Raw genomic sequence first — 15,000 nt, 5'->3', positions numbered from 1 at the left:
AATATCATATAATAAGGAGTATTGATTATCGAACCGATTCGCCGGTATGTAGAAATTGATGGACAATTTATTCTATATCAAACTATAAGTATTTCATTGGTTCATAAAAATAAACATGAAATTAATCAAAGACGCAAAAAAAAAAACTATATTGACAAAATGAATAATCATATATATAATAATATCATATAATAAGGAGTATTGATTATCGAACCGATTCGCCGGTATGTAGAAATTGATGGACAATTTATTCTATATCAAACTATAAGTATTTCATTGGTTCATAAAAATAAACATCAAATTAATCAAAGACGCAAAAAAAAAAAAACTATATTGACAAAATGAATAATCAGATGAGAATAATATCATATAATAATGAATAATCCAGAAAAAAAAAAAACAAAAAAAAAAAAATTAGGGGGTTTCTTATGATTTTCAAATCGTTTATACCGAGTAATCTAATATCCTTATTCATGAGGATAATCAATTCAGTCCTGTCAGTCCTTGTGGTCGGACTCTATTATGGATTTCTGACCACATTATCCCTAGGTCCCTCTTATCTCCTCCTTGTACAAACTTGGGTTATGGAACAAGGAGAAGAAGGAAACGAGAAGAGGGCAGCAGCAACAACTGGCTTTCTTATGGGACAGCTCATGCTGTTCATATCGATCTACTATGAGCCTCTGCATTTAGCATTGATTAGACCTCATCTACTAAATGTCCTAGTTCTACCGTATCTTTGGTTTTATTACTTCTGGAACAATGACAAAGACTATTTTGATTTTTTTGATTATTATGCAGGAGAGACTGCCGGAAATTCAATGCGTAATCTTAGGATTCAATGTGTATTCCTGCATAATTTAATTTTTCAATTAGTCAACCATTTCATTTTACCAAGTCCAATGTTAGCCAGATTAGTCAACATTTATATGTTTCGATACAACACCAATATGTTATTTGTAATAAGTAGTTTTGTTGGTTTTTTAATTGGTCATATTTTATTAATGAAATGGGTTGGATTGGTATTAGTCTGGATACAAAAAATTTTATTAATGAAATGGGTTGGAGTGGTATTAGCCTGGATACAAAAAAGGACTTTTCTTAGGTATTATATAGTTATTCGATCTAATAGGCATCTTATATTCGAACTTACAAAGTCTATTCCTCGAATCTTTACTCTTCTCTTTTTTATTACCTGTCTTTACTCTATAGGTAGAAAACCGTCACACATGCTGACTAAGAAACTGACAGGAATTCATCAAAGCCGAAGAAAAGGGCAGGAATTGGAGGAATTGAAGGAATTGGAGGAAAGGGAGGAAGAAACAAACATAGAAATAGAAACTATTTCCAAAGGGGGGGAGGAACAGGTATCCACCAAAGAAAATCTTTCTTATTACCCTTTTTCGAAAGAGACCGACTATAAAAATAGCCCAGTTTATGAAACTTCTTATCTGGATGGGAATCAGGAAAATTCGAAGTTAGAAATAATATCAGAAAAAAAAGAATATAAAAAATTATTATGGTTTGAAAAACCTCTTGTGACGCTTATTTTTGATTATAAACAACGGAATCGACCTTGGCGATATATAAAAAATAATCGGTTTGACAATGCTCTAAAAAATGAAATGTCACAATATTTTTTTTATACATGTCGAAGTGATGGAAAAGAAAAAATCTCTTTTACATATCCACCTAGTTTAGCAGCTTTTGGAGAAATGGTACAAAAACAAATAGATTTTTTCACACCAGAAGAATTGTTTTCTGACGAATCGTATACTGATTGGAGTTTTATCAATGAACTAAAAAGAATAAATTTAAGTAAGGAGTTTATAAAGAGAGTCGAATATTTAGATAAGGAATATTTATATAAGGAATCTTTTGATCTGGGCATACTTGAAAAAAGGACTCGATTTTCTAATTATGAAACTAATGAAGAAACTAATAATGAAACTAATAATGAAACTAATAATGAAACTAATAATGAAGAAACTACTACTGAAACTAATAATGAAACTAATAATGAAACTAATAATGAAACTAATAATGAAACTAATAATGAAACTAAAAGAAATAATGAAATTAAAAGAAATAATGAAACTAATAATGAAACTAATAATGAAACTAATAATGAAACTAAAAGAAATAATGAAACTAAAAGAAATAATGAAACTAAAAGAAATAATGAAACTAATAATGAAACTAATAATGAAACTAATAATGAAACTAAAATAAAATACTTGCCTAAAATATATGATCCTTTCTTGCAGGGACCCTACCGCGGAAGAATCAAAAAATTGTTTTCACCTTTAAGTGAAAAAACAAACACGGATCCGTTTTGGATAAATAAGATTCATGTTATACTTCTTGCTACTGATTATTACGAATTTGAACAGACAATAGATACACTCAAATCATTATCAACAGAAAAAGAACTTTCTTTATTGACAGAAACAGAAGATGAACAGACAATAGATACACTCAAATCATTATCAACAGAAAAAGAACTTTCTTTATTGACAGAAACAGAAGATGAACAGACAATAGATACACTCAAATCATTATCAACAGAAAAAGAACTTTCTTTATTGACAGAAACAGAAGATGAACAGACAATAGATACACTCAAATCATTATCAACAGAAAAAGAACTTTCTTTATTGACAGAAACAGAAGATGAACAGACAATAGATACACTCAAATCATTATCAACAGAAAAAGAACTTTCTTTATTGACAGAAACAGAAGATGAACAGACAATAGATACACTCAAATCATTATCAACAGAAAAAGAACTTTCTTTATTGACAGAAACAGAAGATGAACAGGGAAATATCGATTCCGAGGATCGAGTCAAAATTTTGAAATTTTTATGCAATATAGTTATAACTAATCCCGACAATCAAACAATTATAAAAAAATCTAATGGAATAAAAGAAATAAGTAATGGAATAAAAGAAATAAGTAAAGAAGTTCCTCGATGGTCATACAAACTACTCGACATTTTCGAACAACACCATAGAGGAGGCGAGGAACACATGATAACAGATTATGCAATTCGTTCAAGAATCTTCCGGTACGCAATAGTTTTTTCTAAGGAGGAGTTAAAGGATGATTTTTTTCTACCAAACGATATAGAAAACGACCTATCTTTGATGGAATATTCGCCAGAACCGAATTTTCGTCGAGACATAATAAAAGGTGCCGTGCGTGCCCAAAGACGTAAAATAATTAATGGGGAACTGTTTCAATCAAATGTGCATTCCCCACTTTTTTTTGACAGAGTAGACAGCCTCTTCTTCAGAGTGTTCAGATCTTTGTATTCTGATATTTCTTGGCTGATAAAACTAATATCTCGAAATTGGATATGGAAAAACAAAGAATCACAAATTTCTGATTATACAGAAAATGAGGAGGACATAAGAGAAGAAGACGAAGAGATAAGAGAAAGCATAGAAAAGATACAAGAAAGAGACAAAGAGGAAGAAAAAAGAAGAGAAAGCATAGAAGAGATACAAAAAGGAGACAAAAAAGAGAAAGAAAAAAGAAGACAAGAGTCAGAGGCAGATGACTTCCTGCTGGACGCAGCAGAATTTTGGGATATCGTCTTTTTTGGTCAAGGACCAAGGGGCATCATGTTAATAGCCCAATCGATTTTTAGAAAATATATTCTATTACCTTCATTGATAATAGCTAAAAACATTGTCCGTATATTATTATTTCAAATTCCTGAGTGGTCCACGGATTTCAAGGGTTGGAAGCGAGAAATACATGTTAAATGCACTTATAATGGTCTTCAATTCTCCACAAAAGACTTTCCAAAAAATTGGTTATCAGAAGGTATCCAGATCAAGATCCTATATCCTTTTCGCCTGAAACCTTGGCGCGGATCTAAACTGAAACCCTCTCATAAAGATCCAATGAAAAAAAAGCATAAAGATCCAATGAAAAAAAAGCATAAAGATCCAATGAAAAAAAAGAAAGTTAAAAAGAATGATTTTTGCTTTTTAACAGCTTGTGGACTGGAAAGTGACTTACCTTGCGGTCCTCCTCGAAGACGGCCTTCGTTTTTTCAGCCTATTTTTAACGAACTAGAAAAAAAAAGTGAAAAATGGAAAATTTTTAAAAAAGGAAAAAAATTGTTTCGAAAAGTCTCAGGAGAAACAAAAATTCCATTTGTAAAGGGAATAATAAAAAAACTTTCAAAAAGAAATCCAGTTTTGGAGTTGAGAGAAGAATTGGGCGAAACTAAAAAAGATTTGGGCGAAACTAAAAAAGATTCGATAATCAGTAATAAGATGATTGACGAATCATCCCTTCAAATTCAATCTATGGAGCGGACAAATTATTCATTAACAGAAAAAAAGATAAAAGATCTGACTGAGAGAACAAACACAATCAAAAATCAAATAGAAAAAATTATAAAAGACAAGAAATTAGAATCATCAAAAAAATTTTGGAAAATATTAAAAAGAAGAAATATTCGATTAATCCGTAAATTCTATTTATTTATAAAACTTTTTATTCAAAAGATATACATAGATATTTTTCTATATATCATTAAATATATCATTAATATTCCAAGACCCAATCCACAACTTTTTCTTGAATCAACAAAAAAAATGATTGATAAATTCATTTACAATAATGAAGCAAATCAAGAAAGAATTAATAAACCAAATAAAAATACAATTCATTTTATTTCAACTATAAAAAATATAAAAAACTCACTTTCGAATATTAGAAATCAAAATGCACAAAGCTTTTTGTGACTTATCCTCCCTCTCACAAGCATATGTATTTTACAAATTATCACAAACCCAAGTTATTAAATTCAAACCTATCCTTCAATATCACGGAACATCTCTTTTTCTTAAAAATGAAATAAAAGATTATTTTGAAGAACAAGGAATATCTCATTCCCAATTAAAACATCATTATGGGTTAAGACAAAAAATCTCTGGAATAAAGGAATGGAAAAACTGGTTAAGGAGTCATTATCAATACGATTATCAATACGATTTAGTTCAGAGTATATGGCTTAGATTAGTACCAGAACAATGGCGAAATAGAGTCAATCAACACTATATGGCTCAAAATAAAGATTTAACAAAATGGGATTCAGATGAAAAAGAAAGATTAATACATTACGAAAAAAAAAATGATTTTCAAGCGAATTCATTACTGAATCAAGAATATAAACTGAATCAAGAACAAAAACGGAATCAAGAACAAAAATATAAAAAAGATAATTTTAAAAAACACTATAGATATAATTTATTATCATATATATTTATTATATATCAAGATATGAGGGACTCATATACTTATGGATCACCATTACAAGTAAATAAGAGGGAAGAGATTCCTTATAATTACAACATGGATAAACGAAAATTTTTTGATATATTGGGGGATATTCCTATCCATAATTATCTAACGGGGAAAACGGGGAAAACGGGGAAATTTTCGCATAGAAAATTTTTTAATTGGAGAATTCTTAATTTTTGTCTTAGAAATAAGACCGATATTGAGTCCTGGGTCGATACCAGTACCAAGAGTAAGAAGACCAGTACCAAGAGTAAGAAAACCAGTACCAAGAGTAAGAAAAATATTAAGACTGTGATTAATAATTTTAATAATTATCAAATATCGAATCTGGAACTTTGGTTCTTCCCAGAATTTGTGCTACTATATAATGCATATAAGGTTGAACCATGGATCATACCAATAAAACTACTTCTTTTCAATTTTAATTTTAATGGAAAAAAAGAGGATCTTGTATCAGATGCAAAAAAAAAAAGAAAATTTAGATCCGTTCTCTCAAATCAAGAAAAAGATGTTGAAGAAGATTATGGTAAATCATCCAATCAAGAAAAAGGTAAATCATCCAATCAAGAAAAAGGTAAATCATACAATCAAGAAAAAGATGTTGAAGAAGATTATGGTAAATCATCCAATCAAGAAAAAGGTAAATCATCCAATCAAGAAAAAGGTAAATCATACAATCAAGAAAAAGATGTTGAAGAAGATTATGGTAAATCATACAATGAAGAAAAAGGTAAATCATACAATCAAGAAAAAGATGTTGAAGAAGATTATGGTAAATCATACAATGAAGAAAAAGGTAAATCATACAATCAAGAAAAAGATGTTGAAGAAGATTATGGTAAATCATCCAATCAAGAAAAAGGTAAATCATACAATCAAGAAAAAGATGTTGAAGAAGATTATGGTAAATCATCCAATCAAGAAAAAGGTAAATCATACAATCAAGAAAAAGGTAAATCATCCAATCAAGAAAAAGGTAAATCATCCAATCAAGAAAAAGGTAAATCAGATCAAGAAAAAGGTAAATCAGACAATCAAGAAAAAGATGTTGAAGAAGATTCTGGTAAATCAAAAAAACATAGAAAGGAAGACGAGAGCAAGAGAGAAGCTCGTTTATTCCTACAAAAGTATTTGTATTTTCAATTCGGATGGGATGCTGATTCTTTCGATGAAAAAATAATCAAAAATATCAAAGCATATTCTTTCATTCTTGGCCTGATAAATATGAATGAAACTTTTCTATACTCTGTTAGAAGAGGAGGAACGAATCTGGATATTTTGATGGATTCGGCGGATAAGTTACTTTTAACTTATCAATACCTACTCAAAAAAGGAGTATTGATTATCGAACCAATTCGCCGGTATGTAGAAATTGATGGACAATTTATTCTATATCAAACTATAAGTATTTCATTGGTTCATAAAAATAAACATGAAATTAATCAAAGACGCAAAAAAAAAAAAAGACGCAAAAAAAAAAACTATATTGAAAAAAATAATTTTGATGAATCCATTGCAAGACATCAAAAAATGACTGAAAATAAAGACAAAAATCATTATGATTTGTTTATTCCTGAAAATATTTTATCCCCTAACCACCGGAGAGAATTGCGAATTCGAATTTCTTTCAATTCAAGGGATAAAAATGGTATGCATAGAAATCCAGTATTTTTAAATAATGTAAAAAACTGTGGTCAAGTTTTGAATAAAAACAAACATCTTGATAGTGATAAAAAGAAACTAATTAAATTAAAGTTCTTTCTTTGGCCCAATTATCGATTAGAAGATTTAGCTTGTATGAATCGCTATTGGTTTAATAGTAATAATGGCAGTCGTTTCAGTATGGTAAGGATACATATGTATCCGCGTTTGAAAATTCGTCAATGGTACATTTTTCCATATATTATGATTGAAAACCGGATTGATTAATTTTATTTGAAAAAATTATAAAGTTCATAACGAACTTAAAATCATTGTGCATATTAAAATGAATGGTATTATTATTATTACTGATCAGTAAAATTCACATTCAAAAAAAAGGGGGAGAGAAATTTTTGTTTTATGGTAAAAAATTCATTCATCTCAGTTATTTTTCAAGAAAAAAAAGAAGAAAACAAGGGGTCCGTTGAATTTCAAATAGTCAGTTTCACCAATAAGATACGAAGACTTACTTCACATTTGGAATTGCACAAAAAAGACTATTTATCTCAGAGAGGTCTACGTAAAATTCTAGGAAAACGTCAACGGCTTCTGTCTTATTTATCAAAGAAAAATAACATACGTTATAAAGAATTAATTAGTGAGTTGGATATTCGGGAATCAAAAAATCGTTAATTTGATTGAATTAGTCGATTTATTATATTTTTCATTTTGATGTACTTCTTTTCGTTTTCAACAATTCATGTAAGAATGAATCGAGGAAAAACTTATGAATCTATCAGCTACAGAAAAAGACCTTATGATAGTCAATATGGGACCTCACCACCCATCAATGCACGGTGTTCTTCGTCTCATCGTTACTCTAGATGGTGAAGATGTTGTTGACTGTGAACCAATATTAGGTTATTTACACAGAGGAATGGAAAAAATTGCGGAAAACCGAACAATTATACAATATTTGCCTTATGTAACACGTTGGGATTATTTAGCCACTATGTTCACGGAAGCAATAACCGTAAATGGACCAGAACAATTGGGCAATATTCAAGTCCCTAAAAGAGCCAGCTATATCAGAGTAATTATGTTGGAGTTGAGTCGTATAGCTTCTCATCTATTATGGCTTGGACCTTTTATGGCCGATATTGGTGCACAGACCCCCTTTTTCTATATTTTCAGAGAAAGAGAATTAGTATATGATCTATTCGAAGCTGCCACCGGTATGAGAATGATGCATAATTATTTTCGTATCGGAGGAGTAGCGGCCGATCTACCCTATGGCTGGATAGATAAATGTTTGGATTTCTGTGATTATTTTTTAACAGGAATTGTTGAATATCAAAAACTTATTACGCGAAATCCTATTTTTTTAGAACGAGTTGAAGGGGTAGGGGTTATTGGTGGAGAAGAAGCAATAAATTGGGGTCTATCCGGCCCAATGCTACGAGCCTCTGGAATCAAATGGGATCTTCGTAAAGTTGATCATTATGAGTGTTACGACGAATTTGATTGGGAAATCCAGTGGCAAAAAGAAGGAGATTCATTAGCTCGTTATTTAGTCCGAATCAGTGAAATGACGGAATCCATAAAAATAATTCAACAGGCCCTGGAAGGAATTCCGGGGGGTCCCTATGAGAATTTAGAAATCCGATGTTTTGATCGAGAAAGGGATCCAGAATGGAATGATTTTGAATATCGATTCATTAGTAAAAAACCTTCTCCTACATTTGAATTACCGAGACAAGAACTTTATGCGAGAATGGAAGCCCCAAAGGGAGAATTAGGAATTTTTCTGATAGGAGATCAAAGTGGTTTTCCTTGGAGATGGAAAATTCGCCCGCCGGGTTTTATCAATTTGCAAATTCTTCCTCAGTTAGTTAAAAGAATGAAATTGGCTGATATTATGACGATACTAGGTAGCATAGATATCATTATGGGAGAAGTTGATCGTTGAAATGATAATTTATACAACAGAAGTAGAAGATATCAATTCCTTTTACAGATTGGAATCCTTAAAAGAGGTCTATGGGATCATATGGATGTTTGTCCCTATTTTGACTCTTGTATTGGGAATCACAATAGGTGTACTAGTAATTGTATGGTTAGAAAGAGAAATATCTGCAGGAATACAACAACGTATTGGGCCTGAATACGCCGGCCCTTTGGGAATTCTTCAAGCTCTAGCAGATGGAACAAAACTGCTTTTCAAAGAGAATATTCTTCCATCTAGAGGAAATACTCGTTTATTCCGTATTGGACCGTCTATAGCAGTCATATCCATTTTACTAAGTTTTTCAGTAATTCCTTTTAGCTCTCGCCTTATTTTAGCCGATCTCAATATCGGTATTTTTTTATGGATTGCCATTTCAAGTATTGCTCCTGTTGGACTTCTTATGTCAGGATACGGATCAAATAATAAATATTCCTTTTTAGGTGGTCTGCGAGCTGCTGCTCAATCGATTAGTTATGAAATACCATTAACTCTATGTGTTTTATCAATATCTCTACGTGCGATTCGTTGAAATATAAACTTTTCTTTTCCCTATTCCTTTCGTTCTATAAAATAAGCTGAATGGATTGAATAGATATCTTCGTTATTTTATTATCCTTCAGGTTGATAAACTAAATTAGATAGTTATATATGAGTGAAAGAAAGCAGCTTATAAATTCGCAGTAAATTAAACAAAAAAAAATTTAATCTCATTTCCTATGTACAAGAGTTAAGTGGAAGAAAACATAAGTGGAAGAAGTCTTTACCCCAAGACGGGTTGATTAGTCAATCTAGCTTGAAGCGGGCTCAAAAGATCAACCGTATAGAGTTTTGGCTATCCTTTGTATAGATTCCCATACATGTATTGCCAAACCAAACGGGGGATTGAACAAAAAAATGAGTGGATGGTTAGGAACACCAAAATACACAAAGGATTAGTAATGGAGATTATGTAAATTATATAAAAAGGATATTTCTGGATAACATAAAAAGAATACTAATTGGGGCTTTAAATTAGTAGAAATGAGTAGGCAGTACTACCCACGATTCCGGTCCAGAGTATGCTCCTATCCACCGATTAAAGTAATGACTATCAGGAACGAAATAATCCTTTACTATTTTTTAGTTTAAGCCCCCATTCGTAATTTTCTCAGATCAGAAAGAAGAATAGGAACGAAAAAGAAAGAATAAAAAATAAATATTTTTTTTTTTTTTATTCTTTCTTTCATATATATAGAGAGATATAATCTGTGTCATGATTTATGAGCTAATGTAATATTTAATTTTTTTCGTAATCGAAAACAATGGGTTGAAATATCTATTGATATTTCTACAAGAAGTATTTTATTGAAGGCTTAAGTTATTACTCAACAAATAAAAATTGAAATTAGTAACGGGCGAGATCAATTCAGAAGCACTTTTTTTATTCTTCATAATATAGCAGACAGAATTCCATTGGTATAATTTTGGACCTTCCAATCCATTTTTTCTCTATCTATTCTACAACCATACGAAGAGAAATAATACTGATTCGGTCCTTAAATTTATTTGTGACCCACGAGGAGCCGTATGAGTTGAAAACCTCATGTACGGTTTTGGACTAGCGATGGGAACAGTGATGTTATCATCGACTATAATTATCTAACAGCTCAAGTACAGTTGATATAGTTGAGGCGCAATCAAAATATGGGGTTTGGGGATGGAATTTGTGGCGTCAGCCAATAGGGTTTATCGTTTTTCTAATTTCTTCTCTAGCAGAATGTGAGAGATTACCTTTTGATTTACCAGAAGCCGAGGAAGAATTAGTAGCAGGGTATCAAACCGAATATTCGGGTATCAAATTTGGTTTATTTTATGTTGCTTCCTATCTAAATCTATTACTTTCTTCCTTATTTGTAACAGTTCTTTACTTGGGGGGTTGGAATATTTCCATTCCGTACGTATTCGTCCCTGAGCTATTTGAAATAAATAAAATGAATGGAATCTTTGGAACGACAATTGGTATCTTTATTACATTAGCTAAAACTTATTTGTTTTTGTTTATTTCTATCGCAACAAGATGGACTTTACCTAGGTTAAGAATGGACCAATTATTAAATCTTGGATGGAAATTTCTTTTACCCATTTCTCTCGGTAATCTATTATTAACAACTTCTTTCCAACTTCTTTCACTGTAAAGAAAAAAAGAATACGAGATTCATGACTTGGTTCAAACAAGAGAAAGAAACAAACATAAAATTATTCATAGATATTCACGATATGTTCCCTATGGTAACTGGGTTCATGAATTATGGCCACCAAACAGTCCGAGCAGCAAGGTACATTGGTCAAGGTTTCATGATTACCTTATCCCACGCAAATCGTTTACCTGTAACTATTCAATACCCTTATGAAAAATTAATCGCATCAGAGCGTTTCCGTGGGCGAATCCATTTTGAATTTGATAAATGCATTGCTTGTGAAGTATGTGTTCGTGTATGCCCTATAGATCTGCCTGTTGTTGATTGGAAATTTGAAACGGATATTAGAAAAAAACGATTGCTTAATTACAGTATTGATTTCGGAATTTGTATATTTTGTGGTAACTGCGTTGAGTATTGTCCAACAAATTGTTTATCAATGACTGAAGAATATGAACTTTCTACTTACGACCGTCACGAATTGAATTATAATCAAATTGCTTTGGGCCGTTTACCAATGTCAGTAATTGACGATTATACAATTCGAACAATTTTGAATTCGCCTCAAAGAAAAACTGAGTAAGTAAACCTCCTATTCTATTAAAGAGAAATTTCCAATTCTTTTAAGGTTCCGTTTTGGTTTAAGTTAAAAGAATATTTGGTTTGACTTAAAAGAATGAGGCCTTTACTCTTTGTTTGGTCAATAAATAAAAATTCAATTACAAATTAACTGGTTGATAAGAATTTCGAATTCATTTTTCTTGAAAATCTATTAATATATTCGTAATTATTTCGAAATATATAGTTTCAAAAAACAAAATACCCTTTCGAACCGAACAAAAAAAAAGAATTAAAAACGAAACAATAATTGTACTTAGATCAATTCACACCTAATAGATTAGGATTTTATTCAATTAGGAACGTATCATAAAAAAAAAATTCCTGGTCGGGTCAATAAGATCATGAAAAGCATTTCGATTTATTTATCTCTTATTTTACATATAATGGATTTGCCTGGACCAATACACGATTTTCTTTTAGTTTTTCTGGGATCGGGTCTTATATTAGGGGGCCTGGGAGTGGTATTACTTACCAATCCAATTTTTTCTGCCTTTTCATTGGGATTGGTTCTTGTTTGTATATCCTTATTCTATATTCTCTCAAATTCTCATTTTGTAGCTGCTGCCCAGCTTCTTATTTATGTGGGAGCCATAAATGTTTTAATCCTATTTGCTGTGATGTTCATGAATGGTTCAGAATATTATAAAAATTTTAATCTGTGGACCATTGGGAATGGCCTTACTTCGTTGATTTGTACAAGTATTCTTGTTTCGCTAATTACTACTATATTAGATACATCATGGTACGGGATTATTTGGACTACAAGATCAAACCAAATTATAGAACAAGATTTGATAAGTAATAGTCAACAAATTGGAATTCATTTAGCAACAGATTTTTTTCTTCCATTTGAATTCATTTCACTAATTCTTTTAGTTGCTTTGATAGGTGCAATTGCTGTGGCTCGTCAGTAATAAATCTTTCTAACTAGGAATAGCAAGCAATCCAAATTAAACTTTTTTCTGTCTTATCGCATCTATTTTCCTTGAATTCTTGTTCGTGTATAAAATATAAAATAGAAATTCGTTTATTCGAGATATTTCCAATATATTCTTTTTGTTATATTCTATTCTAGTCAATCAAATCCGTTGAATTATTGTTCATATTAAAATGAATCGAAATTGATAAGGAGTTGGTCAATGATGCTCGAACATATACTTGTTTTGAGTGCCTATTTATTTTCTATCGGTATTTATGGATTGATCACGAGTCGAAATATGGTTCGGGCCCTTATGTGTCTTGAACTTATACTGAATGCGGTTAATATAAATTTTGTAACATTTTCTGATTTTTTTGATAGTCGGCAATTAAAAGGAAATATTTTATCAATTTTTGTTATAGCTATTGCAGCCGCTGAAGCAGCTATTGGATCAGCTATTGTTTCCTCAATTTATCGTAACAGAAAATCAACGCGTATCAATCAATCAACTTTGTTGAATAAGTAATATTAATAATATTAAATTATAAGATTCACCAATTTGAATTAGCATGTCCAATATGTTGGAATCTACATCATGTTTTCGAAAACGTAAGAAATCAAAGTATCTTGGTCCTTTCTTATGAGTTGATCCCGAAGGAAATTGATTAGAAAATTTCTGGTAAATCGTTGATTCATCTGGTGTTTAACTATAATGATTCATTTACAAGTTTACTAGATTGAAATTTTATGATGTTCAAAAAATTATAGATCCCATGTCACATTCAGTAAAAATTTATGATACATGTATAGGGTGTACTCAATGTGTCCGAGCCTGCCCCACCGATGTGTTAGAAATGATACCTTGGGATGGATGTAAAGCTAAGCAAATTGCTTCCGCTCCAAGAACAGAAGACTGTGTTGGTTGTAAGAGATGTGAATCCGCTTGTCCAACAGATTTCTTGAGCGTTCGAGTTTATTTATGGCATGAAACAACTCGAAGTATGGGTCTAGCTTATTGATACGTTCCCGAAAACCCCACTTGAATACATTTTGAATCCATTTTATTTTTTTTTTACTGAAAAAACCCGTGCTCAAAAAAAATCTTTTTTGAGCACGGGTTTTTCTGGTCCAAGTGCATCTTGTCTTTACCACGAATTATTTTCCTTGGTTAACAATAATTGTAGTTTTACCAATATCTGCAGGTTCTTTAATTTTCTTTCTTCCTCATAGAGGAAATAAGCTAATTAAGTGGTATACTATGTGTATATGCATATTTGAACTCCTTCTAACAACCTATGCATTTTGTTATCATTTCCGATTGGACGATCCATTAATCCAGCTGGAGGAAGATTATAAATGGATAAATTTTTTTGATTTTTACTGGAGATTGGGAATAGATGGACTTTCTATAGGGCCCATTTTACTGACAGGATTTATCACTACTTTAGCTACTTTGGCGGCTTGGCCAGTTACTCGAGATTCGCGATTATTCCATTTCTTGATGCTAGCAATGTACAGTGGTCAAATAGGATCATTTTCTTCTCGAGACCTTTTACTTTTTTTCATCATGTGGGAGTTCGAATTAATTCCCGTTTATCTACTTCTATCCATGTGGGGGGGAAAGAAACGTCTGTACTCGGCTACAAAATTTATTTTGTACACTGCGGGGGGTTCCATTTTTTTATTAATAGGAGTTTTGGGTATCGGTTTATACGGTTCTAATGAACCAACATTAAATTTTGAAACATTAGCTAATCAATCGTATCCTGTCGCACTGGAAATCATATTCTATATTGGATTTCTTATTGCTTTTGCTGTCAAATCGCCGATTATACCCTTACATACGTGGTTACCAGACACCCATGGGGAGGCACATTACAGTACTTGTATGCTTCTAGCCGGAATTTTATTAAAAATGGGAGCGTATGGATTAGTTCGCATCAATATGGAATTATTACCCCACGCTCATTCCATATTTTCTCCCTGGTTGATAATAGTGGGTACAATGCAAATAATTTATGCAGCTTCAACATCTCTTGGTCAACGGAATTTAAAAAAAAGAATAGCCTATTCCTCCGTATCTCATATGGGTTTCATAATTATAGGAATTGGCTCTATAACTGATACGGGACTCAACGGAGCTATTTTACAAATAATATCTCATGGATTTATCGGTGCTGCACTTTTTTTCTTGGCAGGAACGAGTTATGATAGAATGCGTCTTTTTTATCTCGACGAAATGGGTGGAATGGCTATTCCGATTCCAAAAATATTTACGATGTTCAGTATCTTATCGATGGCTTCTC

General features: G+C 31.5%; 1 protein-coding gene across 1 annotated transcript; it reads left to right on the top strand.

Annotated features, from left to right (window-relative positions):
• Positions 1 to 7,368: 7,368 nt before the first annotated feature.
• On the top strand, positions 7,369 to 11,989 carry LOC149505606 (NAD(P)H-quinone oxidoreductase subunit H, chloroplastic). The gene is made up of 2 exons (XM_089757909.1): positions 7,369 to 9,492; positions 10,613 to 11,989. Exon 1 carries the CDS (start codon positions 7,757 to 7,759, stop codon positions 8,936 to 8,938), a length of 1,182 nt encoding a protein of 393 aa, XP_089614035.1. The 5' UTR covers positions 7,369 to 7,756; the 3' UTR covers positions 8,939 to 9,492; positions 10,613 to 11,989.
• Positions 11,990 to 15,000: the final 3,011 nt, after the last annotated feature.

This window comes from Durio zibethinus, unplaced genomic scaffold (genome assembly GCF_047325235.1).
Source record: "Durio zibethinus cultivar Kanyao isolate XHJ-2024 unplaced genomic scaffold, ASM4732523v1 HiC_scaffold_2, whole genome shotgun sequence".
Taxonomy (NCBI): Eukaryota; Viridiplantae; Streptophyta; class Magnoliopsida; order Malvales; family Malvaceae; genus Durio; species Durio zibethinus.
The sequence above is the reverse complement of the archived record's forward strand: the minus strand, read 5'-3'. Positions and strand labels throughout refer to the sequence as shown.

Excerpts from the sequence above, each read along its gene's own strand:
- LOC149505606 (XM_089757909.1), top strand. The coding sequence starts at position 7,757 with ATGAATCTATCAGCTACAGAAAAAGACCTTATGATAGTCAATATGGGA.